Genomic DNA, 19,943 nt, shown 5'->3' with positions numbered 1-19,943 from the left:
TATATTTGTGCCCAAAATTCTTCCAAATTTGTCCATGCTTTATATTGGAATTCAAAACCTTCTTTAGCGAGGATCTCACAGTCATGTTTAACATTTTCAAAGTACATAGAAAATACACAAGTGATTAGTGAATTAACTTAGACTTTCTTAACATCTGATCTTTCTACAAATCCTAGAAAAAACGATGTGCACCACATGTGCTCTAGCTCCTAGATGCTAGTCACCCATAGATGCCATTCAAAACAAGTTCATGCTCAAATAGATTGCACTGTTTGACAACTAGCAAAGTGGCATGTACGATGTGCGGGCTAGTATTTTATAAAGTGGTATCAAATTCACAAATATGAGGCTTTTTCAAGCATAGTTCTCTCTTGGGTATGTTTGATTTAATCACTGAGATCTTAATATATATGTTATGTAGTAATCTACCGCGTTGTTATGCATACTGTACTAATTTTTTGTAATCAATAATTTGTATTTGTACCCCAAATAATAATAATAATAATAATAATAATAATAATAATAATAATTATTATTATTATTATTATTATTATTATTATTATTATTATATAATGATTCTCATTTTTAATTGGATGCTTACAAAACAAGATTTAGTTGCACTAACTCCCTAATCATAGACTGATCAGTGTTCAATTCCCCATTACATACTGTTTTCATGTTTAGATGGCTTCTGCGTCTTGCTTCTGGTCATGTCTTGCTTGAAATGGTTACCGGCCTCTCCCCCTTTGTCCTTATGCTCTTGCTACACTATTGTTCGCACAATTCCATGTAAGTAATTCCAACTCTTATTTATCTTTCCCTTGTTGTAACTAATAATAAATTTATGAAAACAATCGGTTTTATTGCACACACACACTGTGCTTGTGAATTCTTAGTGGAGCATTTTTAAAATCAAATCATCGCAATAACTTTTTAATAAAATTCACATCTTAAAATAAGTACTTATTAGCGCAATAGTGAGATTTTTTGGCGAGAAGGATTTCTAAAAATCCGCCAACGTACTAAGAATTTGCAGAAGCATTGTAAAAATATAAATTTGGTACTGCAACAGTTACTCACCAATCGATCATCACCCTTGATAATCATATGTAAGGTAGCATGACTAGATTATATTACTATAAGCATATAACTATGTCCGAGTAGCTGAACAATATTTTACTGATATAAACTAATGCAATGACATTTTCACACCATATTAGTCCTTACATTTTGGACACATGCTCTAGCTATCCAGAATCGTGTTGTCGAATTTTATTTATAATCTAATACATTTTTAGGGCATGTACAACGGGTTATCAGATATTTTACCTTCTTTATTTCACACTACTTAGATAGTACACTTTTTTTTGCAATGGATTGTCTCTTATAGTGTCATTTAGATTCAATAATCGCTTATATGCATAAAATAATATGTGTTGCCTAAACAAATTGAAAATATGGCCCTTCACACTTTTCTTTTGAAATTTCCATCTCTTGGCAACAAAAGCAAACATTTTTTTTCTCTCTTACATGTCAGAATCATTCTAATATTCATTGCTAAGATAGCACCATTATACATTAACTTGACGTGCGTGGTTGTACATCTCTACATTGCCTGCCAGATGACCTAGTGTCTCAGTCACTATTGGAGAAATGCTTATACATGACTTCTATTGGTGGCTCCCCGGTTTCAATCAACGCCACCACTATTTTTCCAAATAGTGGCGGCGTTGGTATAATTGGTACGCCACCTATAATAGGTTACTGGCAACGTGGCATCAAAAATCCACGTCACTACCAAATGAAACAAATGAATGGGACATGACCTAAGTTACTGGTGGTGTGCTAATACATGGTCACGCCGCCAATAACTTGATTACTGATGGCATGAAGAATAATGTCACGCCACTAGTAACCACACCAATCTATCCTCAAATTAGAGAAGGTTAGACCAACTACTGATGGCGTGCCATAGAATACCCACGACACAATTATCCTTCTATGGACAAGCCATCGATAACCTGTACTGCCCAGACTAAAAAGAAGAAAATGAAAAAAGTTCCGCAACAGATTGTTTCTTAGTGTCATGCATCTGCATTCAATAACCGTTTATATGCCTAAAATAATATGTGTTGCCGAAAAGTATTAAAATAAGGTGGGATGAAAATATGGCATCTCATACATTTCTTTTGAAATTTCCATCTCTTGGCCAAAAAAAGCAAACATATTTTTTTATGTCTACCTTACATTTTAGAATCATCCTAATATTCATTGCTAAGATAGCACCATTGTGCATTTCCTTGATGTGCATGGTTTTACGTCACTACATTGCCTACAAGATGCCCAAGTGTCTTAGTTAAGAAACAACTAAAATAGGGTGTCTGGGAAGAATATCACACATTATCATATTTTTGCACCATATTTTTGGAACAATATATTAAGCTTAATTAGCAAACCATGTTACAGACACACATTTTCTTTACTCATACACATGATCCATTTAGTTTAATTTATTCAGAAGGAAATCCACTATGTGTACCATCTAGTCGAAGTCGACCTAGAGTCCAAATCCAGTGCATCATTTGTCTATCTTCTCTTAGGCACATTGACTTTCAAAATTTTGTACACCCTCTGGTTCTACAATGTTTGATAATCTGAGTGGGTGTCAACCGTGCCTATGAAATGTCACATTTAATAAAATATGTCTCACTATATTGACGAACTATGCCAAATACTGTAATGTTACTCTTTTTTTGTGGATGAGTGTAATGTTACTCTCTCGTCATTAGAAAAGAAAGTTATATGTTGACTATGTAAGTTAATTTGTGAAATTATGTTTCTTCAGTCAAAATTTGAATATGGCTAGTGAGATGCTCGTTTTATTCAAATAGAGAGAGTACTAAATACATTTTTCAATGGATACACATGATATTTTTTTGCGGGAACAAATGGTCTTCTTGTACCTCAAAAGATTTAAAGAATGTCAGTTGTTAAAATCTGGATTTTTTTGCTTCGGATATGACAATAATGTATGGTGGGGTTTATAGGGACTGTTGGAGCAGTGATTATTGAATATGGTGATATAGGGTTTAACGACTATTACATAAGGAGATATAGATTATGACGGAGATAGACCACGAACAGGAAATGTCAAGTGGTATATGCTTCCGACACCAAAATTGCATGCGGCATAAGTACTATGTCTTATATTTTTGTGTGTGAAAATAATTCTTGGATTACTCAAAAGTTCAGTTTACATCTCGTTCAACAATCTCCATGACCTCTTTCAGACCAGAGCCTATCCAAACAGCAGTTCGCCATTGCAACCTAACAAAATTAGCCATGAAGTTACTAGCCATATTACAGTTCCGACGAGAATGAGTAATGCAAGAATCTATTCCCCCATACTAGTAATGATATCTCTAACTATAAAAGCATATTTTGAGTTATTTCTAGCAACTTCTCTTATCATGGTGATGGCTTCCAAACAATCTATTTTGATGTCGATTGGCAAATTACTCCACTGAAGTTCCAAAGAAATTCCTTCTTTGAACGTCAACAATTCAGGTTCTAGTATATCACCGCATGAATCGAGGTGCCTGCATTATGAAAAAATGATGGGGCCATATCATGATCACTGAGGATCTTTTCGCTCGTGCCCTTGACTGTGACACCGACCCATCAGTGTTCAACTTTATCCTTCAAACTGCTGGCTTTGTCCATGATACATCCATATACTGTCCATGATACATCCAAACTGCAAACTTTCTGTATATAGTCCGGTCTAACAACTGATTTTCCTTTAACTTGATTAATGTTTGTAGACTCCTTTATGCCTTGCAAAGATTCTAGATAGCTTCCTAGGAACTGGACCGAGACATGCACATGAGGCAATGGTTTAGAATGTACCAATTCATTCCTGACATACCATATTCTCCAAAATAACATCATAAGGCGTGCCTGAGTTCCTTCATCAATATTAGTTAGAAGGTGGAAGAACTAATCTTAGCCCACATTTTTTATACTTTTTCTTTCACACAATGTCCACTCACTCGCCGTGGCATTCCATAAGTATACCGCGTGATTAGATGAGTAGATGACATGAAATTAATCTTCCTCTTCCCTATCACACAATGGGTATATAGAAGAGGTCTCCAGTTTCCTTCGACTTTGTTCTTTCATGTTGCAAGCAAGTCAGTGGCAAGTCTCCATTCAAAGGATTGTACTTTTGGTGGAACATTACAGTGCCATGTATCATTCCAACCTTGGTGACTGCCATCAGGTCGTGAGCTAGTAGAGACCGAGGCCGCATTCACTAGTTCATCACTTGCTAGACTATAAGCACTTCAGACAGTAAATCTTCTGCTTTTATCCGCCCCCCACGCAATAAAGTCATCGCCGAAACGAGGGGCAGGCCGAATTTCTTCCACATCCACAGGAAGGAAGTGTTGCCTGATCATGTCCATGTCCCACTCACCGTTATGGACAATCAACTTTGAAACCCACTTGAGACGGCATCTTCTTTTTTGTTGGGATTAGGCCACCAATTGGTTCCCTCACGATCCACCTATCCCGCCAAATACGTACACTTTGCCCATTCCCAATCCTCCACACAATTCCGTTTCTGAGGAGCTCCAAACCATGAGTGATAGCATGAAACATAGGTGACGGATTTCCAGTGAAATCCAAGTCAACAAATTTCCCATTTGGAAAATGTTTTGCCTTGATTAATCTGGCATAGAGACTGTTCGGATACTCAATTATGTGCCATGCCTGCCGTGCCAGTAGTGCTTGATTAAATAACTAGAAGTCTTTAAAACCTAGACCCCCTTGCTTCTTCGCCCGTGTAATCTTCTTCCAAGAATACCAGTGTGTCTTTCTCTTCCCATTTTCTGCACCCCAGAAGTAGTTCCTCACCATACGATTCAAGTCATCACACACTTCCGAAGATAGTTTGAAGACACTCATGATATATGTGGGAATAGACTGCGCTACGGCCCCTATCAAAGTTCCTTCTCCTACTTGAGTTGGGTGACCACCAATGAAAATACACGCTTTGTGAGCCGAACTTGAAGTTTTTGGAATTTTCCTTTTGACATCCTGCCATCCGGGGTGGGCAGCCCCAGGTATTTTTCTTCAAAGCCAGATCCGGTAACTTTTTTTACTTCCTCCATGATTCCTCCTGAACAAGAGTTACCAAACAACATAGAGCATTTTGCAGGGTCTACTAGTTGACCTGTAGTTGACCCATAAACCTCCAGTACTCCTTTAATATAATTTGCATCCTCAACACAAGCTCTAAAGAATAATAAAGTTTTTTTAGAAAAGGGAAGAATAATAAAGTAGCATTCATAAATAACAAATTGTGTTGATGGGGGCTGTCGTGCACAATGCCTATTTTTTCTAATGAATGGACATAAAAGCCGGCAATCATAGGTTGTATTATATATAGATAAATAGACAGATGCAATAAAATCTCTGTGTGTGTGTACTTTTTTCTGCGGATGTGTGTGTTTGTGTGTGTGTAGTGTGTACTTGCCGGTGCCTTAGCAAGTTCAAAACTGGGCCATGTACACGTTGCAAGTCATCTTGTCTGATGTTGCTGACATACAAACAGAATAGCGGGATGTGACGAACAACTATTTTTCTTTTCCTTTTGCAAGGGGATGAACATATGTTTAAAGTATAGTGGGATGTTATGAATCTCTGTTTAGACTACCATGCCGACGTGTATGAAAGATTGAAGCCATGAACATAATCCATCGATCCTTCTATGTTCAGAGTCAGCCGGCATGTTGTTGAGTTGAGGTGCATGATGCACTACTGTCTAAAACACTCTTATATTATGGGTCGAAGGGAGTAGATGATATGTATGCTAGCTAGCTATATCAGGGAAACATCAAGATAAAATAAATATGCATCTCTCTCTCTCTCTCTCTCTCTCTCTCTCTCTCTCTCTCTCTCTCTCTCTCTCTCTCTCTCTGAAGCGTTGTTATGATAAAACAAATACAAAAAGCAATTATGTGAAAAGACTCAACAATAGTTATTGGATTTATCACATTTCTAATTTTGTGTGATTGTTTTCAATATAGAACGGACACTATGTTGTACATCAAAGGTCAACTAAAGACGACAACCCAGTTAAAGAACCAACCCTATTCACCGCCCCCCTTGTTCACATGCCAAAGTGGTACTGTCTATGCTTGAGTTGTCCATTAGCTTGACTTTAACTAGCAGTCAATCTATATTTAACAGTCTTACCCCATTGACCCATTTCTACGTTTTATTATGGTTTGGCAACTCCAAGGAAGCATTGTAAAATTAACTAGTTGGTATTCACCTTATCCTTTTATCGACAAGTCATGTTTGCTGATCTTTGATTTTTCAGTTACCATGACTTACGTACTCATTCAGCATCATGTAGAATTCCAACTCTATTACCAAATCTCAGTATTGTAATGCTACCTAACAAACATGTGAAACTTGCCCTCACTCCATTTACCTTATTATCATTACATTACCATTTCAATCGAAAAAGATGAACGGGTCGTATGTTAAACTTCAATTAAATGCCAAATGAATATAGGAAGCACACTAGATATGCTGTTTTGTTGCCTTTAGCGACCAATCTTCATTACATGATCTAACCACGTTGACCCCTTTCCACGAACATTGTGTTTATATTGACAACAACAATGATCCAACACTGATCTGATAAGTTCGGGTAATTCACATTTGTTCCTCACGATAACAACTAACTAGGATAACATTCATAGTCCTTTTGCCCTACAAGATTCTAACTACCCCCATTTGACAAATCTCAGTACTGTGATGCTCCCCACAACCGTGTGAAACGTGCCCTTGCTGCCCTCAACATTCATTTTGCACACCATTTGAGTGTCCATACATGATGCAGAGGCCGGGGGTCATCCTCCTTTTCTAAAAAAAAAACATTGTTCCTCACGACAACAACTAACTAGGATAACATTCATAGTCCTTTTGCCCTACAAGATTCTAACTACCCCCATTTGACAAATCTCAGTACTGTGATGCTCCAGACAACCGTGTGAAACGTGCCCTTGTCGAGGTGCCCTTTTGCCCTACCATTTGAGTGTCCATACATGAAAAAAATCTCGGTCGCCGGCGTTGCGGTGCTGCAGGTGGAGGCGCGGCCTGTGTCGAGGTGCTGCAGCTTAACGGTCGATCGTCCGGCGTTTGGTTTGCTGGTGGAGGCACGTCCGGTCCGGCATCGATGTGGTGGAGAGGAGGCCTCGCAGTTGTCCGCTTCAAGATTTGGTGGTGAGGAGGCGTCGACTGAGGTGGGGAGGCCGGGAGGGGAGGAGCGCCGTGGAGCAGGAGAGAGAGAGAGAGAGAGAGAGAGAGAGAGAGAGAGAGAGAGGATTGTTGCCCACAATATAATTGGCTGGTTGGACATGATATTATCCAATGTAAGCCGAGTGCATTTCATCAACTGGTCTGCTTGCAGGAGACAGAATGTTTTTGAATTTTTAGAACAAAAATGTATTATATATGCCACACGAGGTCCATTAGGCTGCACTTGGCTTATACGGATCACCATCACGGAGCTGTCAGCACGGCGAGCACAACCACGTGGCTTGGTTGTTCGCTACGTGGATCGTAAGGTTGAGCGCTTTGCATTATATGCGAAGTAGGTGGCAATAAGCTGAGGGCTATTTCTTCCTTGTATGCCTTGGTCGCAACACTCGGTTTAGCGAGCTATAAGCTGAGCAGCTGATAAATTACACTCGGATTACAAAAACACAAGGCAACATATGTTTTTCCTGTAGTGATCTATCTATTTTCTACAAAAAACAATGAACCCATTAGCGAACAAATCATAGTATCCTTGCTCTTGGGTTTCAGAAATCTAGCCATGATGTCCATCCTTAGTTTTTCTGTTATCTCATGTCCAGTAATCATTTTGTATGGCACTATAACTTCATTTACCAGTCTCAGTCTTATCACGCTCCTCGAGAACACATGTGGACAACCGCACTTACCTTCTCCATATTTTAGGCAACCGCTTTGATATATGTAAAACATGGAAGGATTGTGTCTTTAGCAGTGACTGCCGCTTTGATATATGTAAAACATGGAAGGATTGTTTTTCACATCATATTCAATTGCGAAAACACAGAACCAGTTGGTAAACTAGTACTAGTAGTAAATCCACTTTTGCTCCTTGTTTCCTGCAGCACTATCCGTAACTAATCACTTGTATGTCACTTTTCTTACTTTTTGTACCCATTGACCTTACCCCCTTAATTATCACGGGTATTATCTTACTGCTCATCCATACAACAGAAATGGGTCTCTTCCACTTACTTTTGCTCATCTATTTAATTGCCTATTTTCCAAAAGAAGAGAATGTTTCAAATGTAAAATCTCCATTGTCAACTAGAATGGTAATGGCTTCAATACAACAAACATACGACTACTTATGCAGTTATGCTAGATCACTAGGGATGGAAACACGCGGAGGAAAGGGATGCATTTGTCCTATAGAGGATGGCTGGTCCTTATCAACTCTGTGGGTTCTAAGTTCTAACATGGTTCTTTACATGGCATCTTTATTCTAAGCGCCAAAATGAAGTTGAATGTGCGGGTGCTTATTATCGATAGTTCTACTGCGTGCGACACATGCTGAAGTTGAGACACTTCACTATTATTCTTGCCTCCTCTGTAGTTTGTACTACTAATGCTGAAGAGTGACGACACCACTGAGCACATAGTTTCCATTGGCCTTTAGCATTTCTTGTTGGACATGCCTACAAATCTTGTGGTTTCCGAATTCCATGTGAATTGCTTTGTTGCGAAGCTAATTAAAGCGGCGTTTGCTGGTAAATTTTTTTGTATGAAATCTTTATTCATAACTTGGAATTAGGAAGGAATGCTATAATTTCACTCTTCGGGTCACTTGTTGCAGCTTGTAGAGTTCATCACTAGCAAAAAGAACTAGTCAACACAACATGTAAATAGCTCCAAATCTCAATCTTACATGCTGAAGCAGGTCCGGTCAGTGGGATGACAGAGAGAAAGATCGAGGGCATGGGAAGCAGAGGCGTGTAGAGAAACTCCTGTGGGCCTGTCTGAAGAACGGAGAAGGGTCTGAAGAACAGAGAACATGACACAGCTCCAACAAAGGAGAGCACAGTCGAGAGCTTCCATAGTTCCGATGTTTTCCTGTGGCAAGCTGTCGCTACGTAATTAAGTCTCAAAGGTAATTAATTCTCAAATCTTTATACTGGAAAATATTAATCATCCAGCACATTTAGCTGGCTCCAGGACAACTAATCTTCAAATCATTTCTACCACAGAAAAGGTAAAATTCTAGACACCAAAATAGCATGAAATTAAAGGCCCTGACAGTAGCCCAACTGGCCAACACACGAGACTAAGGTTCTTTGAGCCCCTGGCAGCAATCAAGCAGCAACTATCAGGCATTTAGCTGTGCAAGTATGTCTGACAAAACACGATTGTGACACAAACAAACAGGTGCAACTTATGATTTACGACCATTTGAGTCAGGGTAAACTTCTAGACACAAAAAATAGCATGAAATTACAGGCCCTGACAGTATATCTCGCAACCGGCCAACACACGAGACGAAGGTTATTTCAGGCCCTGACAGCAAACAAACAAGTATCAAGCATTTAGTTGTGCAAGTAATGTAAGACAAAACATGATTGGGACACAAAAAACAGGTGCAACTTAAAATTTACGACCAATTGAGCAGCAGAGATCAAACAAATCGCCTTTTGGGAAGAGATCAACTGAATAAAAATTCAATAACGACATTACAATAGAAAACGAGACTTGGCTCACAGAGCATGATGGAAAGATGGATACAACGACGCACATAGACGAACAACACTTTCAGGAAACTAAATAAATACCGAGAGATTGATCGCACGATAGCTGGCCATCACAGTGGCTGCAGATCCTCATCCATCCTGCCTTACATGGGAGGGAAAGGACTCGAACTGAACCCCAGATCGGAGGACTGAATCTGCATCATTAGATCACCGCTGGAGAAGCTGGCACCATCGTGGCTGGTGTTGCAACCGACCTGGGTGTCGACGCCCCCTCCGGAGCTCGTCATGTCAAGCCAGTATTCCTGCTGGTGCGGTGACGCGAGATACTGTGTCGGAGACCCCATGTCTATGTTGCCGGTGCTGACGCATGGAGCTGGCGGTGGCGCCTGGACATGGTTTTTTTCCATGCGTTCGCCGAGGCTCTTGAGGAGCTCGTCCACCTTCCAGCCAACGCGGACGAGCTCCTCAACGCTGAGGCCAACGAGGCCTGGGTGCTTGCCGTTCATGATGTTGTAAAGGAGGTACCTTATCTCGCTGTCCTGGCACTCGCGGCGAGCCTTGTAGACCTGGTCCTGGAGCTTGGCGATGCGCTGGGTGAGGAAGGCCTCCTGGTCCATCGTCTTCTTGCAATGCCCTAGCTCTGGCATGCTTTTAAATTCGTTGAGGATATCCACCGCCTCGGCGTGGGAAGGGAATACCTTAGGCTCCGCCTCGCGCTCGCCGTACACCACCACGCAGGACCTGACGTCGCACAGGGTGGCCAGCTGGGCCGCCTTCTTCATCAGCCCCCCGAGACGCTTCCTAAACCTAGTGCGCCGGCTGGAGTCATTGGCGATGTACTTGAGGGTCACCTTCTTGCGGATCGACTTCTTGCTAGCCATTTCCGGTAAAGGGATAAAACTAGCCTAGGAAAAGAAAGTTGTTGGTTTAGGCAGGGAAGAGGGGTGGATTTATAGTGGAGGGATCGCCCAAGAATTAATTTCATGATATGGCGACAGATTGGAAGAATATTGCATGAGATTTACTGCCTTAATTGTGCCCATATGTAATTTTGGCACCCATTTAAACCTTCTTTTTATAACTTTGTATATTTGGCGTCCATTTAAACCTTTTAAATTTACGCCCGTGTGACGGTTGGCCCCTTGTATCACGAGAGCGCGGCAAATTGTACGCTCGCAAACGGCTTCCATGTAACGTAACGGTTCATTTTGCAATGCTTCATGTGCGACGGATGTCATCGCACTAAGCGCACCAGGCCGCGCAAATGAATTGAGCGAGCACAAGTCTCGGTTGCTCCTATCTAACACAAAAAAGGAAGACATTATTAACCAGCAACCTGATACGTCATCGATGATGTTTGTAACACACACCCCCTATTAAGCGAAAAAAGAAAATATCTAAGGCCGATAATGGGGTCCATAACCATAAGTAATTATTCGTTATCGCTAGTGGGTCAACTTCACCAACATGCCTGTCATTGGTATAATACACATAACTTGCGCGCCAAATTGATGACCCGTAGTGATTATTTTGTCCCACCTAGTATATGACGGGAGGAACCAACTTGCTTAGAATACCACAATGTTTGAGTTGTAGGAGAACATATGACAACCTTCCAAGCAGTGGTTATTTTTGTCCCACCTAGTATATGCCAGGAGGACCCGACTTGCTCAGAATACCACAACCTTTGAGTTGTAGGAGACAATATGACAACCTTCCAAACAAGAAACACCGTTTTTCCTTCACTAGGCTGGTGCCTATGCATTGAACATCGACCCTCGACTAACCCGAGGGTTGTACCTTTAGTAGCCCCCGTGTGACTTTTCCCCTACTAAAGTAGACTGAGGTAACTCTGGACTACTGCCAAGTTGTATTCCGATGGGCTCGGTGGAGAGCAGTCAAAGAAGGAGGACATGAACCCGGTACCCATCACATGAGAGGAGGTTCACATGTACAAAAGCTAGTGCGATGGCCAACACCTTTTCACTGGTCTCCCTGGCCTCCCAAAAATATATGATCTACTTTTGCTTTTGTTATTTTTCCATGGCACCAAAGGCGCCATGGTACAACTTAGTGAGATCATTCAGAAGCCTGGGAAGGGGTGGAAGTGTGACTACCATCATCTTTACTATGGGACTCTGAGAGCGATGGGAGCCTCTTCCCATCGTGGAGGGCCTGGCCGTCTAGGAGCATGATGACTCAACCCCAAGCTCGGTACAAATGAGTTATTTTTAAAATTCCGTGGTTGTTAGCCTATGAGACAACCTAAGATGATCCTCCTTTACACCCACAAAGGGCCACATCCAAGTGTTGGTCTTATACTTGGACAGTACTCAGCTCATAATGATGATGGAGTTCCCCATCCCCAAGTCTGCCACCCATTTTGGGTTGAGGTTGCCCATGACCAAGCTCTTTGCAACGTGCGCGCGCGGGCGGGGGGGGGGGGGGCTAGGCTTCGCTGATGAGCAGCTGCAAAGTTTGTGTTGTTCTGGATGCTATATGCCCCTACCCTGTGCTCTGTCCCAAGGGCTTAGAAGCATCTAGGATCGCAAGGGTCCCAAGGGCACCTCGACCTGGGTTCCATAGTGAAGCTCCTCTGACTAGTTCGTGTCCTCTAGGTTCAGAGCTGCCCGATTTGTGTTCAACATTGCCATATGTAATTTTGATATGGTGAAAGATTGTAAGAATATTTCCTAAGATTTTCTGCCTTAATTGTGCCGATATGTAATTTTAGCACACATTTAAACCTTCCTCTTATAACTTTGTATATTTGGTGTCCATTTAAATAATTAAATTTATGTTCACGGACCGTTGGCCCCTTATATTTTGGGAGCGCAAAAAATCATATACACGTCAATGGTTTCCACGTGATGTCACAATTCATGCCGGAACACATCTTGTGTGATGCACGTCATCTCGCTGAGCTCATCAAGCCATGAAATTTGAAGGGACGACACACGTCGTCTTGCTGAGCTCATAAATCAATCAATGGTGTTTATAGCATACACTGAATGAAGACAAAAAAGTTAACTTATATAGGACACATAGAGTCCATTAGTAGTGATTCCCTACCGATAGCGGGCCAAGTGCAACAATGGACTCGTCATTAATAAATATGCACCACTTATATGCCAAAGTGGTGACCCTCAATCATTATTTTCATCCCATCTCACAACCCTAAAGTCCAGTCTCGGGCTCCCGGCTCAATGCAACTACATACTGCGTACAAAAATATAAAACTTCTCTTTGCTCTCCCAGTATGATGCCCACGAGGCCTCTTGCACTCTCTGGGTACCACAATCGGAGCTCTCCTATACCCCATTGTACTTGAGCCATCACAACCTCATACCTACCAGAGCCCCTGTCCCCATATCTGAGAAAGTGAACCTAGGTGTCGGATCCAGACTGTGGGATGTAATGTACCCCTCAAGCATGTGGCCTCCACTAGTCGTGAGCTTGGTGGTTGTATTGCTTGATGTGATGAGTAGTGGGAGTGTATCAGGTGCCTAGCGGCTTGCGGTGGGAGAACTTGCAGCAATGTGTAGATTTTCTGAGTCGTGCACTACTAGAAAAACCCTTATCAGTAGCGCTGGTGATTTGGCTATTAGTAGCGCGGGTAGGCGCGCTACTGCTACGGCGCAACAACTATTTTTTAGCAGTAGCGCTTGTTTGAACCAGCGCTACTGCTATCTGTATCTAGCAGTAGCGCGCCTCTGCCCATCACTACTGCTAATGCTAGTAGCGTGGGCCAACAAACAAACGCTACTGGTAAGCAGCGCTACTACTACTCCAATACCCCACGCTACTGCTAGTATTTTCTTTTTTTTATGTTGCTGTATTCGTATTTTTACATGTTTTATACAGTTACAACATACACATACACTGGAACTATATGAAAAAGGAATGTCTCATCATCATCATCGAAGTGGTACAACATAGTCTCATCATATCAACATTAGTCTCAACACAAATGATGTCGATCTCATCATCATCTCGAAATAGCGATACAAGTTATAATGATGACATGTATCTTACATTGTCACCGTAGACACATGTTTCATCATCTACCTAAACTAAGACGTACACGATAAGAGCGATCACGATGATCAAAAGCGGTATTATGTAGTAGTTTTTGTAGCGGCGCTGGTTCTGAATCCCCTGTTTTGCTATGAATCTCAAGTAACTAGCTTCGGCTTCCGCTCTGCTATCAAACCCTTTCTGGCTTCCGCCGGAGAAGCCAGAGACTTGGGCCTGACACTCTGGCCACTCATCATACACACCCGGAACATGCCCTACATACACGGCATACCACTTCCTCGCCATCGTTGATCTATATACCTGTCAGAGATGCACATATATATACCATGAAGCGAATTCAACAAAACAGTTATGAAATAGAAGCAACATATATAGTAAACATAGTTAACAAATTTTATCGTACCGAAAGTAATTAACTAGAGCGCGGCACCATACATCTAATAGTTTCGTCGTACTGAGAGATTCGAAGTTTCGTCGTACAGAAAGTAACAAGTAACTAAACAGACACATTGTTTTTAAGCAGTGCACTCTTCCCATCTGTCCATATCCGGGAGGACAGACCCAAGCTTAGTGAAAGGCGTCATGTCCTGACGCTGTAGGGCAATGCGGGTTCGGACGTCAGCTCGCGATATTGGGCCGGCATAGAACATCCCATTCTCTTCGAGGACATCTTTGATGATGATGGACGCAATTTCCTGTTGGATCCGGTAGAAATCATTTCGAAGTCGATTATCCGGCACGGCTCCAAAGGCTTCGGCCATCTCTGGATATGGGTATCGGATGAAGATTTCATGCAAAGTGATTGCACATCCCTTCTGTACTCCATCATTAGATGGATGACGTAGAATCCATCATTCTCACTTCTTGCCGGTTGCTGGATGCAACAGAAGTCAGTCTTGTGGGTGAAACAAAGCCCGGCCTTATTTGTTTTTTTGTGTTGGATGTAGCCACCCCGCATGCTGAAGCCCAGCATAGCTCTGTCCAGAACATACTTTATGTGTGTGTAATCTTTCTTCTGTATGTTCTTCGACGGGTCCAAATATAGAGCGCGGGAGTAACGCGAGTAAAGAACAATGAGAACGGCACGACACCCCCCGCTGCGCAAAATATACGATCAAGTTTAGCCTCCATGCATGCAAAGTAACTATTGAAATGCATGAAAGGATGTATGTGTTATAGTGCTATCCGCGGATGACTTACCTGGGATGATAAGGTAGGAGAATCATTTCTTTGTCATTATTGCTGACCAAGAAGTCTTCGATGTACTGACTCGCATATTGACGGTTGGCGTCGTTGACTGACAAGAAGCCCTCATGCATGTAGTATGGGTCCGCGACCGCAAGACCGGTGACTTGCTCTCTCCTGACGATGTAGTTCATGTGCAGCGCATACAGGCGGACAAACGTAAAATCGAGTGTCCACATTTGAAACATCTGGAAGACGTAATCAAACCTCGGGAAGAAGAGGTCTGCGGGGCATGTGTGGACATACATATTGCAACTTCTCGACACATGAACCGTATAAAGTGGGTATCCTGGATCATCCGAGGCGAGGAGGCTTCTCTCTGTCGAAAGCACATGGTCATGGAGTCTCCTGAGATCCCCTTCTATGGCAGCTAGTGCATTCGCCGGTACCATTGGCTCTCCCGTGACATGGATTAATGGCGCATGTTTCATCGGTACATGGTCAATCTTGGTCCAAGGCTGCTGGCTGCTAGAACCAACATTGCCAGCTTTATTGGATTTTCTTGCCGCCGGTCTCTTCCTCTGCTTCTTCTTGGTGGGCTGAGGTGCTGGTGGGTCTGTCAGACCCTCCCTGAGCACCACCCCTAGTGTTGCCGGGCTCAGCATTGGACGACTCTGGCTAAGTAGTTGAGCTTGGGTGGAGCCGGCATCTGGAGGCGTGTCCTGCGAGGATTGCATGAACAAAGACTTCTTGCACTCCCGAGGACGTTCCGGCTCTGGTACATGCATCTCATATTCATATGGTTGACTCGTTATTACTTCGTTGTCAAAGGCAGTATTGAAATACTGGTTAGGGTCATCGTCGGCATCCTCCATGTCATGATCCCTATCCTCTTCCATGGGGCAGATGGCATCATCTGCCGGCGGAATGGTTGGCCCTCCTTCCTCATGTCTCTCGATCTCAGCAAGCAGCACAGACGATGGTTGTACTTGTGTAGGTGGTGTTGTGGTCATATCTTCATGAGGTCCCGTTGGTGTGCTCCCGGCCACCTCGACACGAAGAAGATTTTTCGGCCATAGGATCGGCCAATTTTGCATTGGCCAACTGCGTGGGGGTCTCGTCATCCTCTCCATCGGTTTGTATCGGACGAGGGAGACCCACGTAGCCCGCTTTCACACTCGCCACGGAGACCCTTAAGGCGTTATCAGGCATCTGCCAGCGGTGAAACAATCGATCCTTAGGCTTCACTATCGTACCCTTCCCCACATCCACTAACCCACCCTTCATGTTGTAAAGGAGGGTGCACGGAGTGGAGTTGGCCTACAAAGACATATATGTGCGGCTTCAGAGATCCAAAAAGAACGACAACTGAAGATTAATTAATTAGTTGAGTTGATGAAGGTGCGACGACACGTATTTACCGTGAGGGCGTCGAGCTCAGCCAATGTCGACGGCCCGACATTCAAGCCAGAGACGGAGCTAGGGCTGCTGTGAGAGCTGGGCGCAGGAGCAGGTGCTGGAGGAGGTGCGGGTGCGGTTGCCATACTAGGTACGGGTATGGGTGCGATGTTCATTGAGTTGCTCCCGGTGAAGCTGGGCATGGGAAATTCACTTGGTGGCGCATTTGGATTTTGTTGCACCCATGTGACCACTGTTGGAATCAAGGTTGTAAAGGCATCCATGAAATCAGATCTACAGGCAGCGATTATCTCAGCTTTGGTCTCAGCTTTTGCTTTCTCCATCGCCCGCGCCACCTTCTCGTCGATAGTCACTTGACTGAACTTCTTTCTCTGTCTTTTGGCCTCGGGGTCCTCGCTATAATAGTACTTCCAAGTGGCCCCATCCCCGGCGCCATGCACACGTCCATATTGCGGCCGCTGGCCGGGCGGGTGTCCCATCATTATGTTCATGGCCCAGTTGAAAGGAGTGTCCCACTTGTACTTCACCGACGACTGAGTCGACTGAGTCGACGAGTCGCGCTCGACCACCGCAAGCTTGTGTTGCTCTCTCTGCAAAATGGACCGTGAATCATCTACGAATGCGACTAGAATGTAGTAGACTTCGTTGATCAGAACCTAATATGTAAGATGGTAAAAGGATAATTACCAACATTCTCATGAATTTCCTAGTCGGCCCGTCAGTGAAACAAATCTTTTTCTTGGGGTCCCACGAGAATCGGGCCCTGATGAAGTCGTGCTCCTCCTGGTCGGTGAACTCAGCCAATGGGTCTAGGATCCCCTGAAGTTCACGTTTTGCGTCCTCCTTAGCCCACACGGACCTCTTTCCTGTGTAACCACGAATTCAGAGGCGGTGGTTCCCCATGTTCTTTGCCTGCAGCTGCTTGCCTCTCTCCGACCTGGCCTTGGCAGCTTCTTCATTGCAAGTCTCCTTGAACTTTTCAAAGTCCTCTATCGTAATTTTCAGATTGTCTGCAACAATCTCGGCGTAGGTTCCATGGTCTAATTGAATCGCCTTTTTCACCCTAGTTTGCCAAGCGATCAATGCATTGCTGAACTTCCCTAAGGCTTTGTTGTTGATTTTTTTCATGGCATGATCATCCCATGGGTCGACTTCGTCATTACGACCGGGGAACAGGACTCTTGCGTGCAACCTTGTTAGAAGGAGCTTCTTCAACTGATCATTCTTCCGTATTTTTGTGGTGTTGATGTTTGCGGTATCCCGTAGGATGCATGCTAGTTGGTTGCCGTAACACGCTGCCACTTCTCGCGGCTCTATTGGCTCGAACTCGCTAGGGTGCACCACCGTGACCACCAGTCTTCCGGTGCCGAGCTCATTTCGGTGTGGTGTCCTCTTTTCCTTCTTTCCCTCACTGGCTTGGGAGGTCCCACCTTCCGTGCTATAGTTAGGAACATCATCAGCGCCAGTCTCACTGCCGGTGTCGTTGGTGGCATCAGTGTCGGCGCCGGCGCCACCACCGTCATCATCCGTCATGACAAGGCGGTCTGGACACCCAACTTCCTGTCTCTCCTGATCCGCCAAAAAGTCGAGGTAGGCGTGTGCTCGACCTAATTGGGAGTGAGAACCTCCGGCCTCATCGGTGTCGGTCATGTTTGCTAGGGTTCAATATCGTAGTCGTTTAATTATCGAGCTTTATATTATAAAGTGAATAATGACAAAAAGTGACCTTTGTTTTGCCAAAAATGTTGTTTCATTCCCGTCGCGACAAATCTCAAGTACTCGATATGTCCAACTTTCTAGCACAAGTCATGCCGAAATTCACGGAAAATTTTGGCATGACCTTTGCTAGAAAGTGCACATATAGAGCGCCTGAAATTTGCCGGAATGGAAATGAATCAACATTTCCGGCAAAACATAGGTTCTCGCAATCGGGAAATGAATCAACAACCAAATTTATCGCTGTCGTGGTAGCAACAGAGTAGTCATAATCAAAGCAGCATGATCATCCACACTTGTCTTTGGCCAATCTCATTATTGCAGTCCATGAACAAAAGCCACCAAAAAACAAAATAAAATGAGCCCTGATGGTTACCAACTAGTTGGCCCATAGGAAAATGCAATGGAGATACCAGGAATGGCTGCCACATGCCAAAACATAAAATATGGTTGCTATGTTTCACAACCGTAGATCAAGTAATAAGTTTAGTTTAGTTAGCTAGGCAAAGCATTAGTTTAGCTTCACTACCTACAACAATATGACCAAAGTTCACTGTACTTATCAAACCTAGACTAAGGAGTCAGAGTCACTTGAACTGTACAAATCTACAAATATAACACTAATGTACTTCCTTTGTGGCTTAATGAGCAGAGCTAGTAGAGACCTAGCTAGCTACAGTTAGCTTGGACCCATCTGATGTGTGAGTGATTAAGCCCCACACCTAGAGCAGAGCACTAATTAAAATGTGATCATAAGGTAGTCAGTGCAATAAGTTAACTAGTGATGCTACTTTAGAATTTCTTAAGAGGATTTAACAGTAGCATTCCTTGGGAGGTTTGAACAGTAGCATTTCTTAAGAGGAACATAGCAAGTGTAATGAAGCAAAATGAAGCAAGTGTAGAAGATGCAATATGTACATAAGATGCAATATTGATGATGATGGCATCCAGATTTTGAGGTAGCGGGGGGGGGGGAGAGGGATGCACCTTGTTGCCAGAGGAGCCAAGCACCTTGTGTCCGGCGTCCTTCTCCTCCTTGCCGAGCACCTTGCTTCCGGAGGAGCCAAAGCTGCTGCAGTGACCACGTACGACCGGTAAGAGAGAGAGAGAGAGAGAGAGAGAGAGAGAGAGAGAGAGCTGGGGGGAGGGGCGCCGGCCGGTGGAGGGGAGAACTCGGGGGAGAGGGGCGGCACGGGGGGAGGGGTCGGGCCGGCGGGTGGACCTATGGGGACGGGGCGGCAAGGGGGAGGGAATGTCGGGGCGTTGGGCGTCAACGGCGGCGTGGGCGGGCGCGGTGTTAGGGTCTGGTGCGGTGTCGGTGGCGGGGGAGGGGCGGCACAGAGAAAGGGGATCGATCGGATCGAGCGAGAGTGAGACAGAGGAAAGAGATGGGTGCAGTGGCTTTGTATACGCAACTTAGCTATAGCGCGTCTTGGCAAAACGCGCTATAGCTAACTTAGCTATAGCACTGCTCTAGCAAAAACGCGCTACTGCTAACCTTTTTATTTTTCTTTTTTATTTTTATTTTTCTTAGCTATAGCGCCGCCCTAGCAAAAACGCGCTACTGCTAACTTTTTCTTCTTCTTTTTTTTATTTTTCTTTTTCTTAGCTATAGCGCTGTCCTAGCGAAAACGCGCTACTGCTAACTTTTTCTATTTATTTATTTATTTTTATTTTTATTTTTCATATTCCACAAACTTCCTTCTTTTTCATTTTTCTTTTACCTTTTCTTTTTATTTTTCTTGATCT

At 43.5% G+C, this 19,943-nt stretch overlaps 1 protein-coding gene across 1 annotated transcript; it reads right to left on the bottom strand.

The window, feature by feature from the left end:
- Nucleotides 1-9,979: 9,979 nt before the first annotated feature.
- On the bottom strand, nt 9,980-10,717 carry LOC123139587 (agamous-like MADS-box protein AGL80). The gene has a single exon (XM_044559352.1). The coding sequence runs from the start codon at nt 10,715-10,717 to the stop codon at nt 9,980-9,982; it is 738 nt and encodes a 245-aa protein (XP_044415287.1).
- Between the last annotated feature and the right edge of the window lie 9,226 nt (nt 10,718-19,943).

Source organism: Triticum aestivum, chromosome 6B, assembly GCF_018294505.1.
Source record: "Triticum aestivum cultivar Chinese Spring chromosome 6B, IWGSC CS RefSeq v2.1, whole genome shotgun sequence".
In the NCBI taxonomy this organism is placed as follows: Eukaryota; Viridiplantae; Streptophyta; class Magnoliopsida; order Poales; family Poaceae; genus Triticum; species Triticum aestivum.
This window is presented reverse-complemented; position numbering and strand designations above follow the sequence as displayed.